The 20,357-nt window shown below is 40.6% G+C and overlaps 3 protein-coding genes across 6 annotated transcripts in view; 1 reads left to right on the forward strand and 2 right to left on the reverse strand.

The window, feature by feature from the left end:
• col27a1b (collagen, type XXVII, alpha 1b) overlaps positions 1 to 13,089 on the forward strand; it is a 68,429-nt gene extending 55,340 nt beyond the window's left edge. The window contains exons 37-61 of the mRNA XM_078251306.1: positions 793 to 900; positions 1,000 to 1,053; positions 1,276 to 1,383; positions 1,460 to 1,513; positions 2,844 to 2,897; positions 3,946 to 4,002; positions 4,092 to 4,145; positions 4,258 to 4,311; positions 4,425 to 4,478; positions 4,617 to 4,670; positions 4,797 to 4,904; positions 5,001 to 5,108; positions 5,966 to 6,073; positions 6,171 to 6,224; positions 7,071 to 7,133; positions 7,287 to 7,340; positions 7,442 to 7,477; positions 8,010 to 8,027; positions 8,186 to 8,221; positions 8,851 to 8,877; positions 9,004 to 9,069; positions 9,272 to 9,440; positions 9,542 to 9,651; positions 11,013 to 11,231; positions 11,555 to 13,089. Coding sequence (XP_078107432.1) covers positions 793 to 900; positions 1,000 to 1,053; positions 1,276 to 1,383; positions 1,460 to 1,513; positions 2,844 to 2,897; positions 3,946 to 4,002; positions 4,092 to 4,145; positions 4,258 to 4,311; positions 4,425 to 4,478; positions 4,617 to 4,670; positions 4,797 to 4,904; positions 5,001 to 5,108; positions 5,966 to 6,073; positions 6,171 to 6,224; positions 7,071 to 7,133; positions 7,287 to 7,340; positions 7,442 to 7,477; positions 8,010 to 8,027; positions 8,186 to 8,221; positions 8,851 to 8,877; positions 9,004 to 9,069; positions 9,272 to 9,440; positions 9,542 to 9,651; positions 11,013 to 11,231; positions 11,555 to 11,701 — 1,974 coding nt within the window. The 3' untranslated portion in view covers positions 11,702 to 13,089. The remainder of the gene's footprint in view (positions 1 to 792; positions 901 to 999; positions 1,054 to 1,275; positions 1,384 to 1,459; positions 1,514 to 2,843; positions 2,898 to 3,945; positions 4,003 to 4,091; positions 4,146 to 4,257; positions 4,312 to 4,424; positions 4,479 to 4,616; positions 4,671 to 4,796; positions 4,905 to 5,000; positions 5,109 to 5,965; positions 6,074 to 6,170; positions 6,225 to 7,070; positions 7,134 to 7,286; positions 7,341 to 7,441; positions 7,478 to 8,009; positions 8,028 to 8,185; positions 8,222 to 8,850; positions 8,878 to 9,003; positions 9,070 to 9,271; positions 9,441 to 9,541; positions 9,652 to 11,012; positions 11,232 to 11,554) is intronic.
• A 72-nt stretch (positions 13,090 to 13,161) lies between these two features.
• Positions 13,162 to 16,953, reverse strand: LOC144518549 (3-oxoacyl-[acyl-carrier-protein] reductase FabG). The gene is made up of 8 exons (XM_078251305.1): positions 16,844 to 16,953; positions 16,539 to 16,709; positions 15,667 to 15,845; positions 14,679 to 14,772; positions 14,537 to 14,606; positions 14,407 to 14,443; positions 14,119 to 14,182; positions 13,162 to 13,554 (listed from the first exon to the last, which is right to left on the reverse strand). The coding sequence occupies exons 1-8, from the start codon at positions 16,865 to 16,867 to the stop codon at positions 13,396 to 13,398; spliced, it is 798 nt and encodes a 265-aa protein (XP_078107431.1). The 5' UTR covers positions 16,868 to 16,953; the 3' UTR covers positions 13,162 to 13,395.
• Positions 16,954 to 17,128: 175 nt separating this feature from the next.
• ppil3 (peptidylprolyl isomerase (cyclophilin)-like 3) lies at positions 17,129 to 20,132 on the reverse strand. Of its 4 annotated transcripts, none has more exons than XM_078251310.1 (6): positions 20,057 to 20,132; positions 19,726 to 19,800; positions 19,361 to 19,454; positions 19,192 to 19,259; positions 18,974 to 19,092; positions 17,129 to 17,885 (listed from the first exon to the last, which is right to left on the reverse strand). In XM_078251310.1, the coding sequence occupies exons 1-6, from the start codon at positions 20,057 to 20,059 to the stop codon at positions 17,759 to 17,761; spliced, it is 486 nt and encodes a 161-aa protein (XP_078107436.1). In that variant the 5' UTR covers positions 20,060 to 20,132; the 3' UTR covers positions 17,129 to 17,758. The 4 variants fall into 4 exon arrangements, with proteins under 4 accessions (XP_078107436.1, XP_078107434.1, XP_078107435.1 ...); XM_078251308.1 differs by having other exon boundaries at positions 19,651 to 19,800; XM_078251309.1 differs by lacking the exon at positions 20,057 to 20,132 and having other exon boundaries at positions 19,726 to 20,050.
• Positions 20,133 to 20,357: the final 225 nt, after the last annotated feature.

Genomic DNA, 20,357 nt, shown 5'->3' on the forward strand with positions numbered 1-20,357 from the left:
CAGACAGGCCTTGCTATACTTTTCCCTTGAACTAATCTATGTCAGTTGGATGTGTTAGCCATATACAAAACACACTATGAAGTGTTGTTTGGCCAACATTCTTTTTTTCCATCTTAGAAATATTTCCAAACTACAGCTTGTTGTGTCTCACTAATAAATGCTTTTGTGTCACACTGTCTAAACTACTGTAACTCTCTGTTTACATGTCTAAGCTGCCACTGTATGAACTGCAGCTAGTTCAGAACGCTACATCAAGACTTTTATGTGAAGCCCGCTGTAGAGCTCAGATCTCCACTGTTCTGGCCTCACGTCTTTGCGGCGCATGAATACTAGATCAAATTTAAGTTTTTATTCACAACCTACTGCTGCTGCTTAAATTGGTAGACTATTAACACCATGCACAACAGGCAGGACTCTGCAATTATCGGATCAGGCCTTTACTGACTGTTCCACTATCAAAATTCAAGAATATGGGGGGCCAAACTTCGTTGCTTCATCATTGTGGAACCCCAGGCTTTGCAAAAACCTTTCTGGGTTATACTTTGGGTCAGTTGATAATGTGGAATATCATGGAAACCTGTAAGCACAGACAGACCTTACATTGATATATTACATTTAATGAAGGTTGTTTGTCATTTATGTATTTACTATTTTTGACATGTGAACAGTTTTTATTAGATATAAATAATGATTGTTACAGTCTGAATATTTTATTTAACAGGCCAAAATCCTGGCTATGCCACCTCAACTCTGTGAGCACTTTTTTCATTGGACTTGTACTACTCTTCTCAGGGGGACAAGGGGGATGCTGGTCAAGAAGGCACTATAGGAGACAGGGGGGAAATCGGTGTAAAAGGAAAAGAAGGACCTCTTGGATCTCCTGGAATGGTTGGTGTAAGGGTGAGTGTCTCAGCAGCCAACTCCAAATTTAATTCAATTCCCAAACAAAGACGGTTCTTTTTTGTCAACTTACAACCCTGTTCGGTTTTCTTCTACTAGGGTCAGGAGGGTAAACCTGGCAAAATTGGTGAAAGAGGAAGACTAGGAGAAAAGGTTTGTCAGTTTGCTTACTTGGGGCTTCAGTAGACCTTTTATTCTGGGATGTCTGTCAATGTACTGCTTTGTACAAGTGGTTCTCTGCTGCAGTGGTCGGTAACCTACATATGCTTGACATTGGAAGTGCTCGTCAAATTGACTTTCAGTGTTAAACTGCACAACTGTTTGGGGACGTTTGTACTCTCACTGCATACCTGATCATTGATGGCCTCTCTCCAGGGGAGCAAGGGTCACCAAGGCCACCTGGGTGAGATGGGGCCAATTGGTGAGCGGGGAGTCATGGGGTTTGTCGGACAGAAGGGGACGAGAGGAACCATTGGTCCAGTGGTAAGACATCCACAGATGGTTTAAAGGACTTGCTTGGTTGTTGGTGGATGTGGGCTAAATACATACATTTCCCCAGGGTGCCCCGGGGAGAATGGGCCAACAAGGAGATCCAGGCATATCAGGTTACGAGGTAAGCACAGTGATGAAATAATGCATTTCATTGCAGGATGTTATGAAAGTGAAGGACCTACAGCACTTCCAAAACCTTATAAAAGGTTTTAATCTAACTGTCTATTCATAAATGTTAAAAACAGTGACATTCAACATTTTTAAGCATTTAAAAGAACAGCCTTCTTTCTCTGTTTCAGTTTAAGTTATTGTATGGAAAAAAAGCTTTTTATATTTCTATTTTTATGCCACATAGTAGTCTATGCACAATATAATCAGGGGTGCGTAGGTAAAAGACAAATACAAGTAGGTTGCCTTGTTGACAGGTCAGGTACGTTATCTGTTGAAGATGTAATGTGGAAACATCATAGCTGTTTTCAGTGAATCAGTTTGGGGTCCATTTAGTGTGTGGGATTTTCTCTTGATATTATTTCTACATTTTTATACCAAGATTGCTTAGTTACTCACAACCAAGCCTGGATTGATTTTGTAAGGTGTTTCATCAGGGTTTATATTTCATACAGAACATTATTGAATGACACTATTGGCTTGCGAGTAGATACTGTACTTGCATTGTTCTGGTGTTGATGAATCACAGGCTGAATTTGTTGGTGTTTTGTTCTTCCTCTTCACTCCGCAGCCGGGTGAATCCTCTACTCTAATGTGTAGTTCTGTCTGTCTGTCTGTCTATCTGTGTGATAAATACACCATGGTTACAATTTAATTATCTTGATTAATGGCATTGTGGATAGAGGTATAACCTTATACAATTTTAATGATTTTTTTTGTCTTATCTTTGACCACTACAAGGCAAAAAGTAGACACCAAAACAACTTTGTAATGTTCTCTGGAGGCCATACAAACACAAATACAAGCAAAGAAATTGTGAGTGATGCTAGCAAGCCTTTTATGCTAGCAGCTAGCTACCTCTCTTCTAACTACCCATACCAACGAAGAAGACATGCCAGTTAAACGATTGGAGTGGTGAAGAAGCTTTTCATTTTTTAAAAACAAACTTTCTCTTTCTCTTTATCAGCGGTTTGTACAAAACCGATGATGAATAGCAATATTACTGGTCATTACCTGTGTATGCACATAGTAGATTGAGGATACAAAAAAAATTGTTCATTGCAGATTTAAGACGAGTGTAAGACGAGTGTAATGCAATTGCTGACAGACATAACTACAACTTGACTAATGACTCACAAAATTACATTCTCCATGGCAATAAAAGATGAAGTGATGACCTGGACTACTTCGCCTCCATGTGTTTCTCTACATCACAAATGTAATATTTCACACAGTAAATTGGGGGTGAAGGTTACAGTCACAAACTCCTTTTCTTGTCATAGGGTCACATGGGAATGCAGGGCCCCCTGGGACCTCCTGGGCCAAATGGTGAAAAGGTACATAACCACATTTACATGCTGTCCCTAATAGCTGTCTGCACTTTGATTGTGTCTAGAGCTCTGGAGGCCTGTAATGGTTGCATTACTTAACAATGTAAAACTATCAGGCAACTCGTTGTCTTAGTGGTCCGTTTTTGCGTTGGTACTTCAGTTGTGTCCCTAATTAGTGCTTCGTCTGTCTGTCTTGTTGTCCTTGCAATATTCCTAAAATCACCCTAATTAGATCCAATAGATCCATGATGTGAACTAGGACACATTCAATTACCTCTGTCAAGTGCTGTCAAATGCATATAATTAGCCAAGCAACTGGTCTGCTTATGATTTGGGGAATATTAGCACCATAATTTGTGTTTATTCGCCATGAGCAGCACACAATAGAACACACTGCACTAGAGTTTAGTGAGGCGCTAATTTACATTTTTGTAGTCCCTGGGCAGGAGCCATCTGGATGTGGATATTTGTTATTTTCTCTTTGCCAATATCCACAAAATAATGGCTGCACTTGCTTTCTAATTAAAACTGCTATCACACGGGTTGTTGCAATATGTATGATTGTCAATTGATAGAGCCAGTTAACCCTGCCACTAAAACATGCTGCGGGTAAATACAGATCTTTATCACAGGTATATTAAAAGCATGGATGCTACAGTATATTGCTTTCATCCCTGTAAGTGTCAGTTTTGCTCGGCCCCTGGCCATCACTAATTATTATTCTTCTTTTAGATGCCTGTTGGGCTCTTCATTTATGTATTTTATTTGATGCATGCACCACACATGACTATTAAAAGCATACACACATCCGTGGTTATTGTTTAATGATTCCCATAGACCCTGAAACAGACATTGGCTCCATTTATGTGAAATTGGATCATTTTGGCTAATAGTGCATGTAATGATTTGCCATTCATAAAGAGAGCGGGCAATGAGTTTCCATTGTTGTACTCTTTCAACCAAAACATGCATTGGTTTTGCACAGACCATTGGGTTTCAAGAGAAACTCCGTTGATTGTGGTTGTTTGTCTGTGTCTATATATCGCTTATTTAGGGTGAACAGGGAGACGACAGCAAGGTAGAAGGTCAGCTAGGTCCCCAAGGTGACAGAGTGAGTTTCTTACACCTACCCGTTTGTCCTGTGTTGTTTGTTAGTGGTGGTCGGGATTGTTTAATCATTTTGTTTCCATGTGAACCCAGGGTCCTCCTGGAAACAGAGGAGAGAGAGGAGAGCCAGGTGATCTCGGACACATTGTAAGTCACTTTAGAAAACTGGCACGTTGTTTGCTCTGTTCTTCAGGTATAGTGTCAATTAGGTTTAAGTGATGTTCTTTACATTGAAATGCAGAAAATTATGTTTTTTCAGGGTCAAATAGGTGTTGATGGAAAGAGAGGTGAAGCTGGTGCCCCAGGGCTTCCTGTAAGTATCTTATGTATGTCTCTTAAAATGTAAAACTCCGATATATAGACAGTGTGTCAGATTGTCCAAACACAATCGGTGTAATTCAAATCAAACAGTAATGATCGTTTTAGGGACATCCTGGGCCAAAGGGACAAGCAGGGCTGAAAGGATCCAAAGGTGACCAAGTAAGGACATAAATAATAGTGGCATGATTTTTTTTTTTTGTATTAGAAAACTCAATTACTTCATGCAATATTATTGGACTGTATTTTATGCCATGCAACCATGTCAGAACTGTGGAACATGAATTCTTTATTCTCCAGGGTCAGAAAGGAAAATCAGGGGCGAGAGGTGCATCTGGGACCACAGGTCCACCAGTGAGTTGGATACATTACTTGTCTTACTACAGTATATAATCAGACATAACTCACAGTCGAGCTACATGATACTATTTAAAACCAATGCAAGCTTTGACGTAAACATTTCCGATTGTCATTTCCAAGGGTCCAGAGGGTCCTCTTGGCCCACGGGGAGTTGTTGGCAGGGAGGGAATTGAGGGCCTACCTGGCATGGATGGGCTGGCTGGTAAAGATGGAACTAAAGGTGTCAAGGTGAGGACACTGTCAGTGGTGCACCGGTCAAATACAAAATCCAATGATCCCAAAACCAGCTCTCATTATTGTTCAACAACCATATTGTGTGTTTAGGGGGAGCAGGGAGAAGATGGAGAAGTGGGCTTACCTGGCAAACCTGGGCAGCAGGGTACAACTGGTATGACAGGGCTTCCTGGAAGTCAAGGCTCCTTTGGACAAAAGGTGAGAATGATGGGTGGACAATTTGTAATGTTTCTTCTTCACTTAACTTGCTTGAGCTTAGAGAGTACGCTTAGAAAGTCTTGATCTTATTCACAAAGAACGTAATGTTAGTCTATAGCACAAGCCTTTTTTAATATCTCAAAATGCGGGCAATTTTATTGCCAATATCAAGTGGAAATTGCCAACTCAGCTTTAATCTGCCAGGGTTGCCTCCCTTGGCGCCATGGTGCTGCCTTAATGTTTGTGTGTGTTTTCTGATCTCAAATGCCAAACTTTGCACAAAGTATTTAAACCACATCTCTAAAGACCTCATATTTAAATAAATACTTTTAGGAAGTTAGTGTTGTAAATATTATATGAGTTGGCACAGTCTTAATTTGCATGGCTTTGCCAATATAAGATTAAATTCACATGTGCATGACTGTGAGCAACACAGAGAGGCTTTATTTGTTGATATCAGGCAATTTGTCACCTCACTGCTCATGGTTAGGGAATAAAGTTGCATTCTGATTTGGTCATATGTTGGTCATCTACATGCAAACATTTATTGGATTTGGACAGTTTCTTATGAGGTAAACTGTAGTTCGACTGCATCTTGTGATAATGAAACCTTCAAAATAGATTTTAAGGGTCACCATAGTCATGTAGGGGAAAAGGCACCAGCACAATTGAGATCCGGGTTCAGATCTTTGCAGTGGTGCTTCCTACTAAATGCAATTACAAGTGTCTATTGGTTGGGAAGCCAGTGAGGGACCATACGGCTTCTACTGGTCTGTTTGGGTTTCTGTTCAGAGGTTACTGGGTGGGATGTGTGGAGGAGGTGCATGTGTTTACGTGTGTTTGTGTGTGTTCTCCAGGGTGAGAGGGGTCTTCCAGGCCAAACTGGTGCATCAGCGAAAAAAGGTTCTATTGGCGGGATGGGATTGCCAGGAAAAAGAGGGGACCAAGGACTTAAAGGGCAACCAGTGAGCACTGATTTGTCAAATACATTTACTTGACATGACAACTTTTTTGCTTGTTCAGTGATGAAGATTACCATACTTTCTGCCTTTTGTTTACCAGGGGGATACTGGTGAACAAGGATTTCCAGGGGTGTTGGGCCTGTTTGGACCAAAGGTATGTGTGCACCTCTCAAGCTCCATTCACAACCAAAATGATGACTGGCAGACCTATAAGGTTAAAGTTTTCCAGCCTGAACAAAGTTCTTATCTCTTAGGCCAGACTGATATGATATAGCTCTAAAACAGTAAAATGACCCAAAAGTCATTTCTGGATTTAGCTCACGTTTTGGTTGAAGTACTTTTGTGAAGTTTGAACGTCTAAAATTGTCTGTAGGTACATTACATTATATTGTCTTCAGTAACAAATTATATAAAAGCTGTTAGGTATTACTGTAACATGCCCCAGGATGACATCTGCTACACCATAAGTCTGCTTTACTTACAGCACTGCTGCACTATAGATTATTGCCAGCTGAAGAAACAGAACAGGCTTTCCTGGAGTCTCACTCTTTAATTTAAAACCCTGAGGGTGATCTTGGATATATTCCTACTGCGGGAGTTGAACGAGAGTGTGAAGCAGATGAGCTTTGTGTTAGGGTTCAGTGGAGTTTATAGTAATTGTTCTAACTCAGAAGCAATGAGTAAGGATAATTAGAGTAAAGTCACCAGATCAAAGTGCAGGCTCTGGAACAAAGTGTTCAAACATCCCAAGTCCTGGAGTGTTATGGCTGTAATCAACAACAATACTGACCTATTTCCAAATAAGAGGAGAGATGAAGTTGTTTGCAGTAGTTTCTTATCAGACGATGGTGGTTGCCACTGCCTAACTGCGTTTTTCAACAAATGTGTTGAAATTGTTGCCAAAAGAGGTCAACAAAAGTAATTCATTATTCAATACCGGTTTAGCCTTTAAACCTACCATATCATTACCATTATAAATTAAAAATATTTGTCTTTCTAGGGACCCCTGGGAGACATTGGCTCAGCAGGGATACAGGGACCAAAAGGACCACGTGGTTTGTTGGTAAGATGAAGATAAATGCTTGTTTGGTAACTTTGTGCAGTCTTTCAGCCAATGCCAGTGCACTGAACTCTCCCAAAGTGCACACTTCCAATAAAAAATAAGTAGTGCTCCATCATATGTGTCGTCAGTCCCTAACATGTCTTTACTTTCCAGGGTATGGAGGGAGCTTCGGGCCCCGTTGGCATCATTGGCCCCAGCGGTCATCCTGTATGTACCTCATATCTCATCCTATCTGCCAGGCTTTATGTGACTTCTCTCTGCTTTTTGGCACTGATGGAGTGATTCGCTGTCTCCTTTCTCTCCATCAGGGACCCCGGGGTGACAAAGGAAGTCGGGGGGAGACGGTGCGTGGCGCTGTTTTGATGAATCCTTTTCTGTCTGTACTGTGAGCACAGAATAAGATACTTAGTATGGAGACTGCATACCACTCAGCCTCCTTTGCCCTCAGCACTTTTCATTTCCTATTGTGCTCCATTGTTTGTTGTTCCACTCACAGTGACACTTAGCTGCTGTGGAATTCTTGTCAGGGTGATAAATGTTGGCTGCATGCTCATCTCAAGCTTTTTAAGAGGTTTGTTGAGCATTCATACTCAGGCATATTTCACAAGCTCACTCCTAAAATGCCAACATTTATGTATGAGTTTGCTGTGTGAAAATAGGATTTGCTGGGTGAAAATAGGATTTGCTGTGTAAAAATAAGATTTCTGAGTGTAGGCTTGCATAGAAGCACAAGGGCAATTCAACATATAGTACATAAAGACCGTCTATTGAGTTGGTAGCACCAAGATGGTGGTGTGGTCTGCTCTCAAACTCATTCTATTATTGGGGAATTGTCCTGTCGTGAATATTGATTACTTTTTCTTTCATCTCCAACAGGGGTTACAAGGACCAAGGGTGAGTAATTATTCACCTCTCTCTGTAGCTTAATCATTCTTCTTGGCACATGCCTGTGGTCTGCCCAGTACTAGAACATGAATTAACTCCTTTATCATCTTCTATAAAGGCCAAGTTCTAAATAAGTTGAAAGCTAATGTGGTGATTTAATTTTTCAGGGACTTCGTGGCCCTCGTGGACCACCTGGACCACCTGTAAGTTGTCATGTCGTATAGGTGACACATTTCCCTTTTTGTCCTAATTCAATCTAGATGTCATAAACACATAATTATGCATGTTAAAAAAGGGTTCTTCAGGCATTAAATAAATAAATAAAAAAGACTGGAGACACTATTTTAGAATGCACAGAACAGAAGTGTTTTGACTCTACTGAGTATTCAGAAAACTCAAAATGTACTAATGCAAAAAAAGTGTTTCATATTGTTCATTCGTCAGCTGTGAGTGCAGCATCTAGTCTGCAGGAAAATCATTTGAAGAGCAAAAACTTCCTAGTTAAACTGTGAGCATATCAAGTGTGTTATTTAGAGAATGTAACAAGTTACAGTTCTGCTTGTTTTCCACTGTGATCTGATTCAAATAGATGTTAGCCAGCAGCTCTTCTTCTCTGCATTATTTCCTGTGCATTCATGATTGTTTCTGTGCATATCTGCATATTAAATGAGAATGAAAGAACCCACCACCAACTGTGGAGATTAGGATGTACAGAACTGTTTTCTGAATACACTGAGTGGCTGTTGCTACAGAAGTGCCAACAGGAAAAACAAACAAAAGTTTGTCAGTATACTTGGTGCATGTAATACAAGCTTCTCTCTTTGGTTTTCAGGGTCTTCCCAGCTCTCCCCTCTCACTTGTAAGTATGTTTCTCTTTATTGTCAAGTCAGGGTTTTGGGAATGATGAAATGTTATAGTACCAACTGAAAAGTAAAAATGACCATGGTGGTGGTTACCTTATTGCCTTGCTGTCTTCTTTTGGTAGAGAAATGAGGCTCTTGGTGCTGCCTTTCAAGTCATCATCGATTCCCATGCTTCACTCAGGCCAGAGGTTAGTTTTGAAGGAAAATATGCTCATTGCAAAGATTCACTGTTGATTGTTGAGTCCTAGTGGGGATTATTAATCTCACTGAGTCTGTATAAACTTCAGCAAGTTAGAGATCCAATTTAAGTCTGTCAAAAAAGTTATCTCATCTAAAAGAGAATAAAAAATAAATTGGGTTCAATTAAGCCAATATTTATGTCCAAAGCAGAACTATCAGAGCATGGACCTGCCAATGTTAGACCAGAGCACAGATATCTTCAAGACCTTGCAGCATCTCAGCACTCTGATCCAGAGTCTCAAGAACCCACTGGGAACCCGTGACAACCCTGCACGAATCTGCCGAGACCTGTACAACTGTGAACAGAGGATGTACGATGGTGAGGAGACATTTAAACTGCTTAGTCATTTCTGTGCACATAATCCATTCTAATCTTGCTAATTAAGAGCCGGTCCCTCATCTGCTGCTACTCTTTGACAGGCACCTACTGGATCGACCCTAACCTCGGCTGCACTGCTGACACTATTGAGGTGATGTGCAACTTCACTGGTGGAGGACAGACTTGCCTGAAACCTATCACAGTATCCAAGGTTCGGATCACTTCTATATCTAGCCATTTGCTTCACCTAGACAAAAGCCCCAGTGAAATGTAAACTCACATCACTTAGATGAAGACAAGATCACTTCAGGAGCTTGTTATGTGGATGAATATCAAATGCATGATTGCTTGGGTGTGCAAGTGGAGAAAGTTCTCAAAGGATTTCTCAGGTAGAGAAGCTTAGAATTTAATGTTGTTCATGTTATAATTTAAGGGACACAGCTGTTCATTTTCTGGCTCTATACTATAAAACGGAGCTCTTTTTTGACGTTTAATTATTGCACTGAATCTTAAAAGGGACAGTTCACCCCAAAATTAAAAATCCATATTTTTCCTCTTACCTGTAGCGTTATTTATCAGTCTAGATTGTTTTGGTATAAGTTGCCCGGTGTTGAAGATATCGACCGTGAGGCTTCTGTCTTCTTTTAAATATTATGGAACTAGATGGCACTCGGCTTGTGGTGCTTAAAGCGCCAACAAATATATTTGAATACATCAACAGCAATGTGTCTTTCCAGAAGTAATGCCCCGGTTACTCAAGATAATCCACAGACCTGGTTGTAAGCAGTTTCATGAAGGAACTATTTTCCTTCTACCGAACTACACTCGCTAACTGTACTTTAAGCACCACAAGCCGAGTGCCATCTGGTTCCATTATATTCGAGAGAAGACAGACATCTGTTTGGCCGATATCTTCAACACTGGGAAACTCGTACTAAAACAATCTAGATTTGATAAATTAATAAAGCACTACAGGTAAGAGGAAAAATAAGTATTTTTATTTTTGGGGTCAACTGTCCCCTTTAGTCCTGTTGACCAAGACCCTATCAATGCACACTCAGTTGGCAAATACCTCTAGGATCTTAATCTCTCCCTATTATTATTATTTTTTGCAACAAAACATCACAGCACACACAAGAACACAAATACAGACAGACTCAGTGCCTGCATAAACTCTAAATGAAATAATGGGGACACGCATAATTGAAGGCACAATTTGTAACACAGATGTAACTCATTCTAATTACACAATTGTCCACACAGTGGAGTCAGTTATCAACTCCAAAAATGATTGTGCCTTTTCTATTACAGAGCAACGTGATATCATGACTTGTGTTATATCAAGTGGCGTGCTATCTGTACGCATTTTGAGCTATCCGCGTGCGTATCATACATACTTCATGAGAAGTACACGCCACTTCATGAGATCAGTCTGTACACAGAGTAATACTAATTCATCCGTTTACATCAGGATTTTTTGTGAACAAATTGTATCATTAATTAATTGTATCATTAAAAGAGCCTTATTTCTAAATTATGAATATTTGAGAAACACAAATTCTTGCTTTATAGTTGGAGATAGGAGTGGGTCGTATCCAGATGAACTTCATCCACCTTTTGAGCACCGAGGCTGTGCAGCACATCACCATTCATTGCCTCAACACACCAGTGTGGGCAGCAGGACCCTCCCTGCAACATTCAGCCAGGGCTGTGAGCTTCAGGGCCTGGAGAGGAGAGAAGATTCAGCCAGGCGACCTCCTGGAGCCGCTCATACCTAGGGACGACTGCTGGGTGAGCACTGCTACTTTTTTTGGCATGGATTCAAAGTAGAACTTCTACGTGAAGGGTTATGCAGAACTCAGCCCTTTGAGCCAAAATCTACATATCCTTAAAGCAGCAGTTCAACATTTGGGGAAATACATTTGCTTTCTTGCTGAGAGTTAGATGAGAAGATCAATACCAATCTCAATCTCAACAATTTAGGATTTTAGAGTTACAAGCTATAACAATTTCTTAGCCAGACGTAAAGAGTTTGTGGGGTCTTGCATGTAACTGCATAAAACCGCGACACTCAAGCTCGAGCTCTCAAAACCTGACGCATCCTTCACTTTCAGATCAAAGACGGCCGCTGGCATCAGACCCACTTCATCTTTCAGACCCAGGACCCAAACTTACTCCCCATCGTTGATGTGTACAACCTGCCGACCACAGAACCTGGCGCACGCTATCACCTCGAGGTTGGACCCGTGTGCTTCTTATAGGGCCCTGAGGAAGGGCCGGGAACAATCCTCAAAGGAGTGACTGCATGGAGGAGAGTGGACGAGGGGGGAATAATGCTTCTGTGGTTTCCAGAACAACAGACCCCCCCCCCCCCATTTTCTCTCTGCAAAACATGCTTGGACTGCAGAAACAGGAGGGGGCACCAGAGAAAGAAGGCCCATTGAAAATGCAGAGATAAGACTTTTAGCACTAATCAGCCTATGGAAAACAATTATTAGCTTCTTTTTCAGAGACTTGTTTGTGTGATACAAGACCTGAACCCCCCTTTTGGAAGAAAGTAATATGAACGTCTCACTCTGTCATCTCTCGGACCATGTTGTATCATATTTTCTTCACGGTCTGCTAACCCAATTTTGCAAAAACCTAAAACATTCAAAAGAGATCTGTACAGAAATATGGAACAGTTACATCTGCAAATGCAATAACTCCTATTTGAATGTTTAAGTATTATTTATACATGTGTATGTACTGTATATTGTAATATAAAGTGCAATAGTTATTGTTCCACAGCCTTTAGGCATATACAGTATCAACATCATATCACTCATTCAGGTATACAGTGTGCCTCAGACACACAGGTGCACTGTCTCCAGGTAAATCTTTTTTTGAGCCTCTTAATAAACTGTCTAGTGCTGAGTTTATACAGATATCCTTACACAAACTGCTGTGTGGTACTTTCCATGTTAAAATGGATCGAAGCTTTCCACAGTGTGAACCGAGAAAAGTGTGTCACGATGCTACCTCGAACTGCACCTCTTCATCTCGCAGCAAACAAGACGTTACCGGATATAATCTGGGATGACACAGAGGTGACACCTGGTGCTGCAACAGTTGACACTCGTATGATAAACTCTTGTCAGCTCTCACTAAAGCTATGTCTGTGCTTTACGAAAAAGGGAAGGTTGTAAAATATACACACAGGCCAAATTCATTAAATTATATTTTCGAGCTAGTATTTTAACGTTCTCAATATTCTTTGTACTGTCTGACACAGAGTCTGACACTATAGGTTAAGGGTTTTTTTTTAATCCGTCAAAATGTACACTTCTAATTATACAACCTTTATTATCTACAGTGGATTCTATTTCAATTCTGTTTGGCTTTTCAGTTCAGAACCAGTCACCAAGGTCATATTTTAATCACATTTGTGAGTCATTTTGAGCCTAAAGGATTCTAGTCTGTAAGTGTTTTTCTGTGCTAAACAATCAACTGTATTTTAGGACATTACCATCCTTATTATTTACTGTTTATGCATTTGACACTCAAAGGTGCAGAAATGGCGGTTGGTCCTGCCAATCTATAAACTCAGAGGATTTCTTACAATGCACAACACGACACTACCCCAGTAAATGAGCTTACAGTGTTTGGTCTGTACAGACATTTTATGCTGCGAAAATGAAGTCGAATGACTCAACAGGTAATTCAATAAAAGTCTGAAACCTTTGTTGATAAGCAGATTATTTTTAAGGAAAAATTCGTAACAAAGTGAGAAAAGAAAATGCATTTAAACTGCCTATTTCTGGCAGTGCGTTTTAGCTTCATTTCACACCTGGAACTGTCAAATCCTATCAACTCCCCCCACTTTTAGTGGCAATAGGGGGATTTGTGATAAAAAAACACAGCAAGACTTAGAGGTTGAAAGCACTATATTAGCAGACTGCTTACATACATGATCTTATCTCGGGCACATGGCATGGCGGCCCCCATCGATGGGTAGGTTGACTCCAGTTATGAAGCTGGCGGCGTCAGACGCCAGGAAGGCGATGCTGTGGGCCACTTCCTCCACCTCCCCTGGTCGTCCGAGGGCATGGGTCTGCTTACACTTTGCAAGAAACTGCCGGTGAAAGACACTCAATGCAACTTTGACACTAGTCTCACATTGCCAGACCTTCCTCCACAGCGCTGCCGAGGAGGGTCTGGTTAGTCCACACAGCATTCCGTGACGGGAGAGAAACTTGCGCTCGTTAATTGGCAATGTCTTTAAATCAATCATAATCGTCCTCGGCTGCGCTGTGCGCCGGATGGAGCCCCGTTGCCGCTGTAAAATAGCCTCGGGAAGGAAGTTGTTTTTGGTGTACATTCAAGCTGTATTCAACAGATTAACCATTGAGCCTGCGGAGATCTGAGGAGCAGTTAACCGTAGTCCTCATAAATTGACCGGAGTTTAAAACGCTAGCACAAAGAAACCGGAAGGTAACGGACATCTGGCCGAAAAGAAGGACATCAGGCAGAATTTCCGGCGGCACCGGAGCAATCCCGGAAGTGGAACGTCGTGGACATAGACTACTTTGATACAAGGCTGACAGACTTACAATATTGTCTTCTGTGCTATCAGATGCCAGGATGAAGGAATACCTATGTTTTAGTGGCAACATGCAGCATTGACATGATGCGTTACCTGGGCATACTGGTCCTCATCTAGTCCTGCTCTCTTGTGGACATCTGTGATGATCACACCAGGGCTGAAGAGATGCAGCAGGAGCAAGGATACAACATATGGTGCATCACACATTTCATTTCCAACAGAAACAACTGATATCAATGTTTTTTTTTAAATTAGTATTAATTCATAGGATGTGTGTTAACTAATTGTACATATCCAAAGTATGAATGGGCAGGGAAATATGAATGAGGTCAATAACTGAACACCATAAAAATACATGATATTTTTAACTAAAACACTTACCAGACAGAGTTCACTCTGACTTGCTTTGATGCCAGCTCTGAAATAAAAAAGGATTTTTTTTTTTTTATTCATATTGTAAACTTTTACAATGCTGAACAGACAATATAAAGAGACAAAATGGCTCACTCACCAAGCGCTGTACAACGTGTGAACTGATCAATGGCAGACTTGGACATGCAATAGGCCAGCACACCGGGGAACTACAGAGAGAAAACAGTGTGGGGCAACATGTAGAGGAAAATACAGTATGTGGCCAGCTGCTTAATACCCACTGATCTCTGTCCATTGACGCTGGAGACATTGACGATGGAGCCTTTGGTCTTGATCAGGTGGGGAACACATAGGTGAGTCAGGTGGTACACAGTTCTGGAATATGAAACAAAAGTTAGGGGACAATCTAACTGAAATGAACAGAAACATACTTGAACATTATATATCAAGTTGGGGAGTAAGTAATACTAGTCTTGTGTCCTCTCGAGGCTGTAAAAGGACAATTACTTCCTAACATCTGTGATGGGATTCACCAGCAGGATAACAGCAGTATCACGCCTACATTCACACATTTAGATTAGTTGATTTAGGTCGATTTATGACGAGGCCTGATGTCCTCTATAGCGAAATCCGTGGGTGAGCACAACATAAATTATATTTCGCGTCTGAGATGCAATTATGTATTATTAATGTTCACATTTGTTTGCAGCACATCTGAATGTAACACATAACATGTAATGCAGTGATACATTTGAGATGTCCTTTATGAGATTATATGAACTGCAAAACTACAGATTCCACTTCAAATGGACACTATGTCTTTGTCTATATGAGTCATGCCCCTTCACATTCATGCATACATATATAGTGTAACCATACATTGTATAAAAAAAAAAATAAAAAAAAAATAGCCAATCTAGATTCAGTCAAGTATGTTACACATACTGTGCATACAGTGAGATTCATAAAAAACTAACAGCACATAATTAATTTATATCTCCCTTATTATCGTGGCACTCAAAACATTTGGTTGTTTTTGCACAATTATTAAAATAAAACGGACACAATTTTCTGTTATGTTCAGGTGCTGACGTAACTAAACAAATGAAGATATAACATATGTATCTATCCCAAGTACTTTTTGATATACATTAAATCACTTCAGCAAACGTCCAATTGAATGCTACATTTAAGAGCCATCTCATCTGACATATCCCCGCCACTGCACCCGTTCTCCTACGTTATGATGCCAGGTGTTTGAAATCCTACCTGACATTGATGTTCATGATCCTGTCATACTGAGCCAGGTCTGTTGTCTCTATGCTGCCCATGGCCAGGATACCAGCGCTGTTAACGAGGACATCCAGCCGGCCGAAGTGAGCGATAGTTTGCTCCACTGTCTTCTTCACTGTCTCCTCATCAGTAAGGTCTCCAGGAACAAGCAAAGGCTAGTGAAAACATAGACACTCATTATTTCATTATGTTCCGTCCATAATGGCATTTTTGTTTCAAAAATGTATTCACACAATACAGAACAAATGACTTTGTTAAAGGCACTAATGTGTGGATGATAAAGTGAGCTTGATGGCAAGTCTTCAATTGTAATTGTATGTCTTACATGTATACTTTATATCGTGTACATGTATTTACATCCTGCATATGGCTGCATATTTAACATTAAACAAATGTAATTTAGTTTGATCCTAAGGTATAGTGTTTCTAAATATATATTTGGCCCCAGTGAATTGTGAGATGAGCACACAGCATTTTTTGTTTGTTTTTAATATTACATAAACAAACAAAAAATGCTTTAAAATATGCTGTGTGCTCATCCCACAATGCACTGGGGCCAAATATATTGATTGCAGGCCTATCATACACATTCGGACTTGTATCCCCTGGCAACTGAATGTGTGAGGCTCTGGTAATTGTTTATTGTTTGTTAGTTTACTTATTTATACAAACGCGACGCTACGCCAAACTCTATTCAAAAAACACACAAGTGTAGGATCTTAAAAAACGTTCTCTCTTCATATTCACGCTTCTCCTGGTCCACACGACACTACATTCAACGGAAGTTTGGCAGCGCCAGCATGTTAAACTGTATCTATATAGTGTACACGTCAGTATATAACAGTTACCTCGGCAGCTCCACAGTCAGTGCACTGTTTGGCTATTTTTTTTAGGTTTTCCACGTCGCGGCCGTTAAGGGCCAGCAGAGCTCCGAGTTTGGCGAACAGGACGCTCGTGCCTGCCCCAATGCCCGAGCTGGCACCCGTTATCAGGGTCACTTTCCCCTTCAGGGAAGACACCTGGAACACATATTCACTGTCAGGTGTTCACGCAGTAACGTTGCCTTAAGTAAATTAACTGTAATTTAGTTCATACTGGAAAAGTAATACAGCAATGATAACATGCACGGAAACATTAAACCACATGGACTTACTTTGAATGCATCGTCTGAAGCCATGGTTTCTGTGGGCTTTTCATGTAGTTTGCAGGAACATTAAACTGCTGCAAGCAGGGCTACTGTTGCGACATACTTCGTCCACTACTGATGACGTAGTACGTATTAACTGATTTGTAGTTCATATACAACACTGCACCTTCTTTTGGACCTCCGACCAAGCGTTGAGCGTTTTGTCTTTTTAAACATTTGAAAATACTAATTTTTGAACTAAGTTTTGAAAGAACACTAAACTAAAGTTTTGAAAGAACACTAAAAACAGGGTTATAAAAGTTGTTTTTAATACACAACATTGACAATTTATTTACATAGCCTATCAAGAAAAGAAATAAAGGATCAGAATATGTATAGCAGTGCTGTAGAAAGTTAGGCTTGTTTTTTTGGACTGGATTGTGAATGTAAAGATAAAGAGAATAATAACCTATAATTCTTCATTCACAAGGGTTTTGTCACATCAAGATGGGTCTAAAGGGGATGCAAAACGTGTCTTAAAAATCATTATCATACCTAGCTAGAAACTGGAGAAAGCATACCCCTGAAACTTTCTACAGGATGCAAAAACTGGCACTACTCCGTGGACAGAGACGAAGGTGTTGACTTCTTTAAACAAGTATTTTTTACCCAAATTACATTCAAATTCTGGGTCATTACTATCAGAAAATGCCGATATAAAAACGTCATTTTGTTAAGACAAATCAGCATTTTACAGTTTCAGAGTCAGTGTCCTGTTCATTGTTGCCGTCTGGGGGCTTTCATTAAAACTTTCTAGCCTCTGACAAGTTCTCAATTTTCACTTTGGCAAGCTAAATTACACTGTATCAATAGGCTTATTGGAAATATCACAGTCCAAGTTTTGTGTTAAAGGCCTATCTGCACATTTGAAGAGGAAGCCGTCTATCCAGCAAAAGGGTTTGCATGAATGGTCACATCCTTTATCCGGGTTTCAGTCAGTGGTCGGAACGTCTTTTCATTGACAGGCAGTTTCTCCAGTTCATCCAGTGTTTCCAGGCCATCTATAATCCTACATGTTGAAGAGAGTAAGATGTCAGCTCAACAGCAATTATAGATTCTATTTTAATCAATCAGTGACCAGACTGATCTCATGAAGTGGCGTATGTATGACACGCCAATTCGTATGCCATTATTGGCGTGTTATCAAGACGCATACTCGCTTTTTAACGTGTTTATCAACGCCGTTTGGCCTCCCATGACTTACATTACCTTGCGATTGCGTGTGAACTGACGCCGTGGCGAGTAGTATGAAAGGCCGAAAATCTGCGTAGCAAGGTTGGTCGGGGTGGAGGATAGGTAAACACAGGACTTTCACCCGGGAGAGCGGGGATCGTGTCCCGCGTGTGACGTTTCCTTTCCACATTTGTTTTCCTAAACCCAACCCACGTGTGACGTTTCCTAAACCCAAACGTAGCCTCGCGATAACACGTAGCCTCGCGATAACACGCCACGTGGCTTTAGAAAGTGCCGTGTATGTTTACGCTGTGACGTTGCAGACTACAGTCCGCTGTGTACAGCGTAGACATACACGCAGATAGCTCGAAATGCGTACAGATAACACACTACTTTACGCGAAGTCATGATGTCATGTTGCAGGAACTGTCGAGCACACACCAGTCTAAATCCATGACGTTCCACTTACGGGATTGCTCCGTTGCCACCGGAAATTCCGCTGGATTTCACTCTTTTTGGCCAGATGTCCGTTTCCTTCTGTTTTCTTTGTATTGGAATTTTAAACTCTGGTGGATTTATGAGGACTATGGTTACATGCTCCTCAGATCTCTGCAGGGTAAATCCAGTTTTCTGTTTTGCACGACTAAAACAACTTTTGAACGTACACATTCCACCACAACAAGTTCCTTCCGAGGCTATTTTGCAGCAGCACCGTGGCTGTTAGCGCCGCCCATGACGATTGTGATTGGTTTAAAGAAATGCCAATAAACCAGAGAATCTTTTTCTGCCATCCCGGGAATGCTGCGTGGACTCGCCAGACCCTCCTCGCAGCGCTGTTGAGGAAGGTCTGGCAAAACGAGACTAAGCACACACTAACCAACTGTCAAAACAAATAAGCACCATTTCTGTTTAAAGGTTACGTACTTTCCGAACACTGTGTACTTCATGTCTAGATGGGGCTGTTTGGCATATGTGAAGAAAAACTGGGAGCCATTTGTGTTGGGGCCATTGTTTGCCATTGAGACCACTCCTCTTACATTATGCTGAAATACAAGAAAGCAAAAGAACACAAGTTACAATGTTTAAGATTAAAATATTAGGTAAAACTTCTTTCTGACGTAGGCAAACAAGTAGGTACTTACTTTAAGGTGTTCACTGTACTCATCTTCAAATTTGCGGCCCCATATACTTGTTCCTCCTTTTCCTGTGCCTGAATGGTTTTATCAAAATACAGGGATCAACGAACAGAAAGTGAGAACGTGAATTTTGACATCTCAGTGTTGAAATGCAACAGATACAACAATCATGTACCTGTAGGATCTCCAGTTTGAACCATGAAACCTTTAATATTGCGGTGAAAGACACAGCCGTTGTAGAACCCACTGGCACACAACGCAAGAAAGTTCTGTAAATAATAATAAAAAAAATAAAATAAAAAAAAGTTAGGATATTCCATAACTTTGTTGGGTAAAAGATAGGCCTTTAAAATTACAGTTACGTTAGCCTTATTATCCCAAAAGGGTGTCTGCAATACACTTTTGCAGTATTGGTAATAATACATTATATACAAACAAGGAATATTAAAGAGAGAACTTTCATACCCGTTCTGAAAGAACAGAAACCAGCAGCCAAAGAGGTGGAGCATGTAACGCTAACTGTAATGCAAGTTGACTCACCTCGCATGATTTCGGCGCCCGTTCACAAAACAATTCAATTTTAATCTCTCCTAGATCTGTTTGAAAGGTAACAGCCTGTAACATTTACAAAAGAAACAAAATCATTAACGTTAACGTTTAAGAGGCACATTCATTTCTGTTCACTACCTAACGTTAGCCTGTTAGCCAGACTGCAAAAAATAAGCACGTTCACAAAAAAGGAAGTTTCTGGACTGGCTCCGATAAAAACGTATTTGCGTTAATACACATCATTAGTTCATTGCTTCTTAAACTGTTTTTGTTATTTTCATGTTGACAGTTATCTACAATAAACGTTCACTATCTGATTTACCATTTCAAACGTTGCGTCTACGAACAAGTGTGCCGGAGAAACATGTCCGTGTAGTTGCTCTAGGACAGCAATGAATGGTTCCGTAAGACATTTGCGGTCACTTAAAAAGGGCACACAGATGGCAAAATGAAAGTGACGTAGTTACAATTATGCTGTTATATACATACATTATGGTGATGTGACCTGAGCACGGAGCTGTTAAAGATCAATAGAAACAGCAAGAACCATGCAGTCTCTGCAGAGAATTAACACTTGCCAAGTGTAACCAACTATTGGGTCAACCCTGGTTATAGCCCCCACT

Source organism: Sander vitreus, chromosome 5, assembly GCF_031162955.1.
Source record: "Sander vitreus isolate 19-12246 chromosome 5, sanVit1, whole genome shotgun sequence".
Taxonomy (NCBI): Eukaryota; Metazoa; Chordata; class Actinopteri; order Perciformes; family Percidae; genus Sander; species Sander vitreus.

Excerpts from the sequence above, each read along its gene's own strand:
- ppil3 (XM_078251307.1), bottom strand. The coding sequence starts at position 19,809 with ATGTTACAGGCTGTTACCTTTCAAACAGATCTAGGAGAGATTAAAATT. Across the intron at positions 19,455-19,650 it reads TTTCTGTTCTTTCAGAACGG|AACTTTCTTGCGTTGTGTGC; the intron begins GTATGAAAGTTC and ends TATTATTTACAG. Across the intron at positions 17,886-18,973 it reads AAGTACACAGTGTTCGGAAA|GATTATAGATGGCCTGGAAA; the intron begins GTACGTAACCTT and ends TTCAACATGTAG.
- LOC144518549 (XM_078251305.1), bottom strand. The coding sequence starts at position 16,867 with ATGGCTTCAGACGATGCATTCAAA. Across the intron at positions 15,846-16,538 it reads CTGACTGTGGAGCTGCCGAG|CCTTTGCTTGTTCCTGGAGA; the intron begins GTAACTGTTATA and ends TGTTTTCACTAG. Across the intron at positions 13,555-14,118 it reads ATGAGGACCAGTATGCCCAG|TTTCTTGCAAAGTGTAAGCA; the intron begins GTAACGCATCAT and ends TTTCACCGGCAG.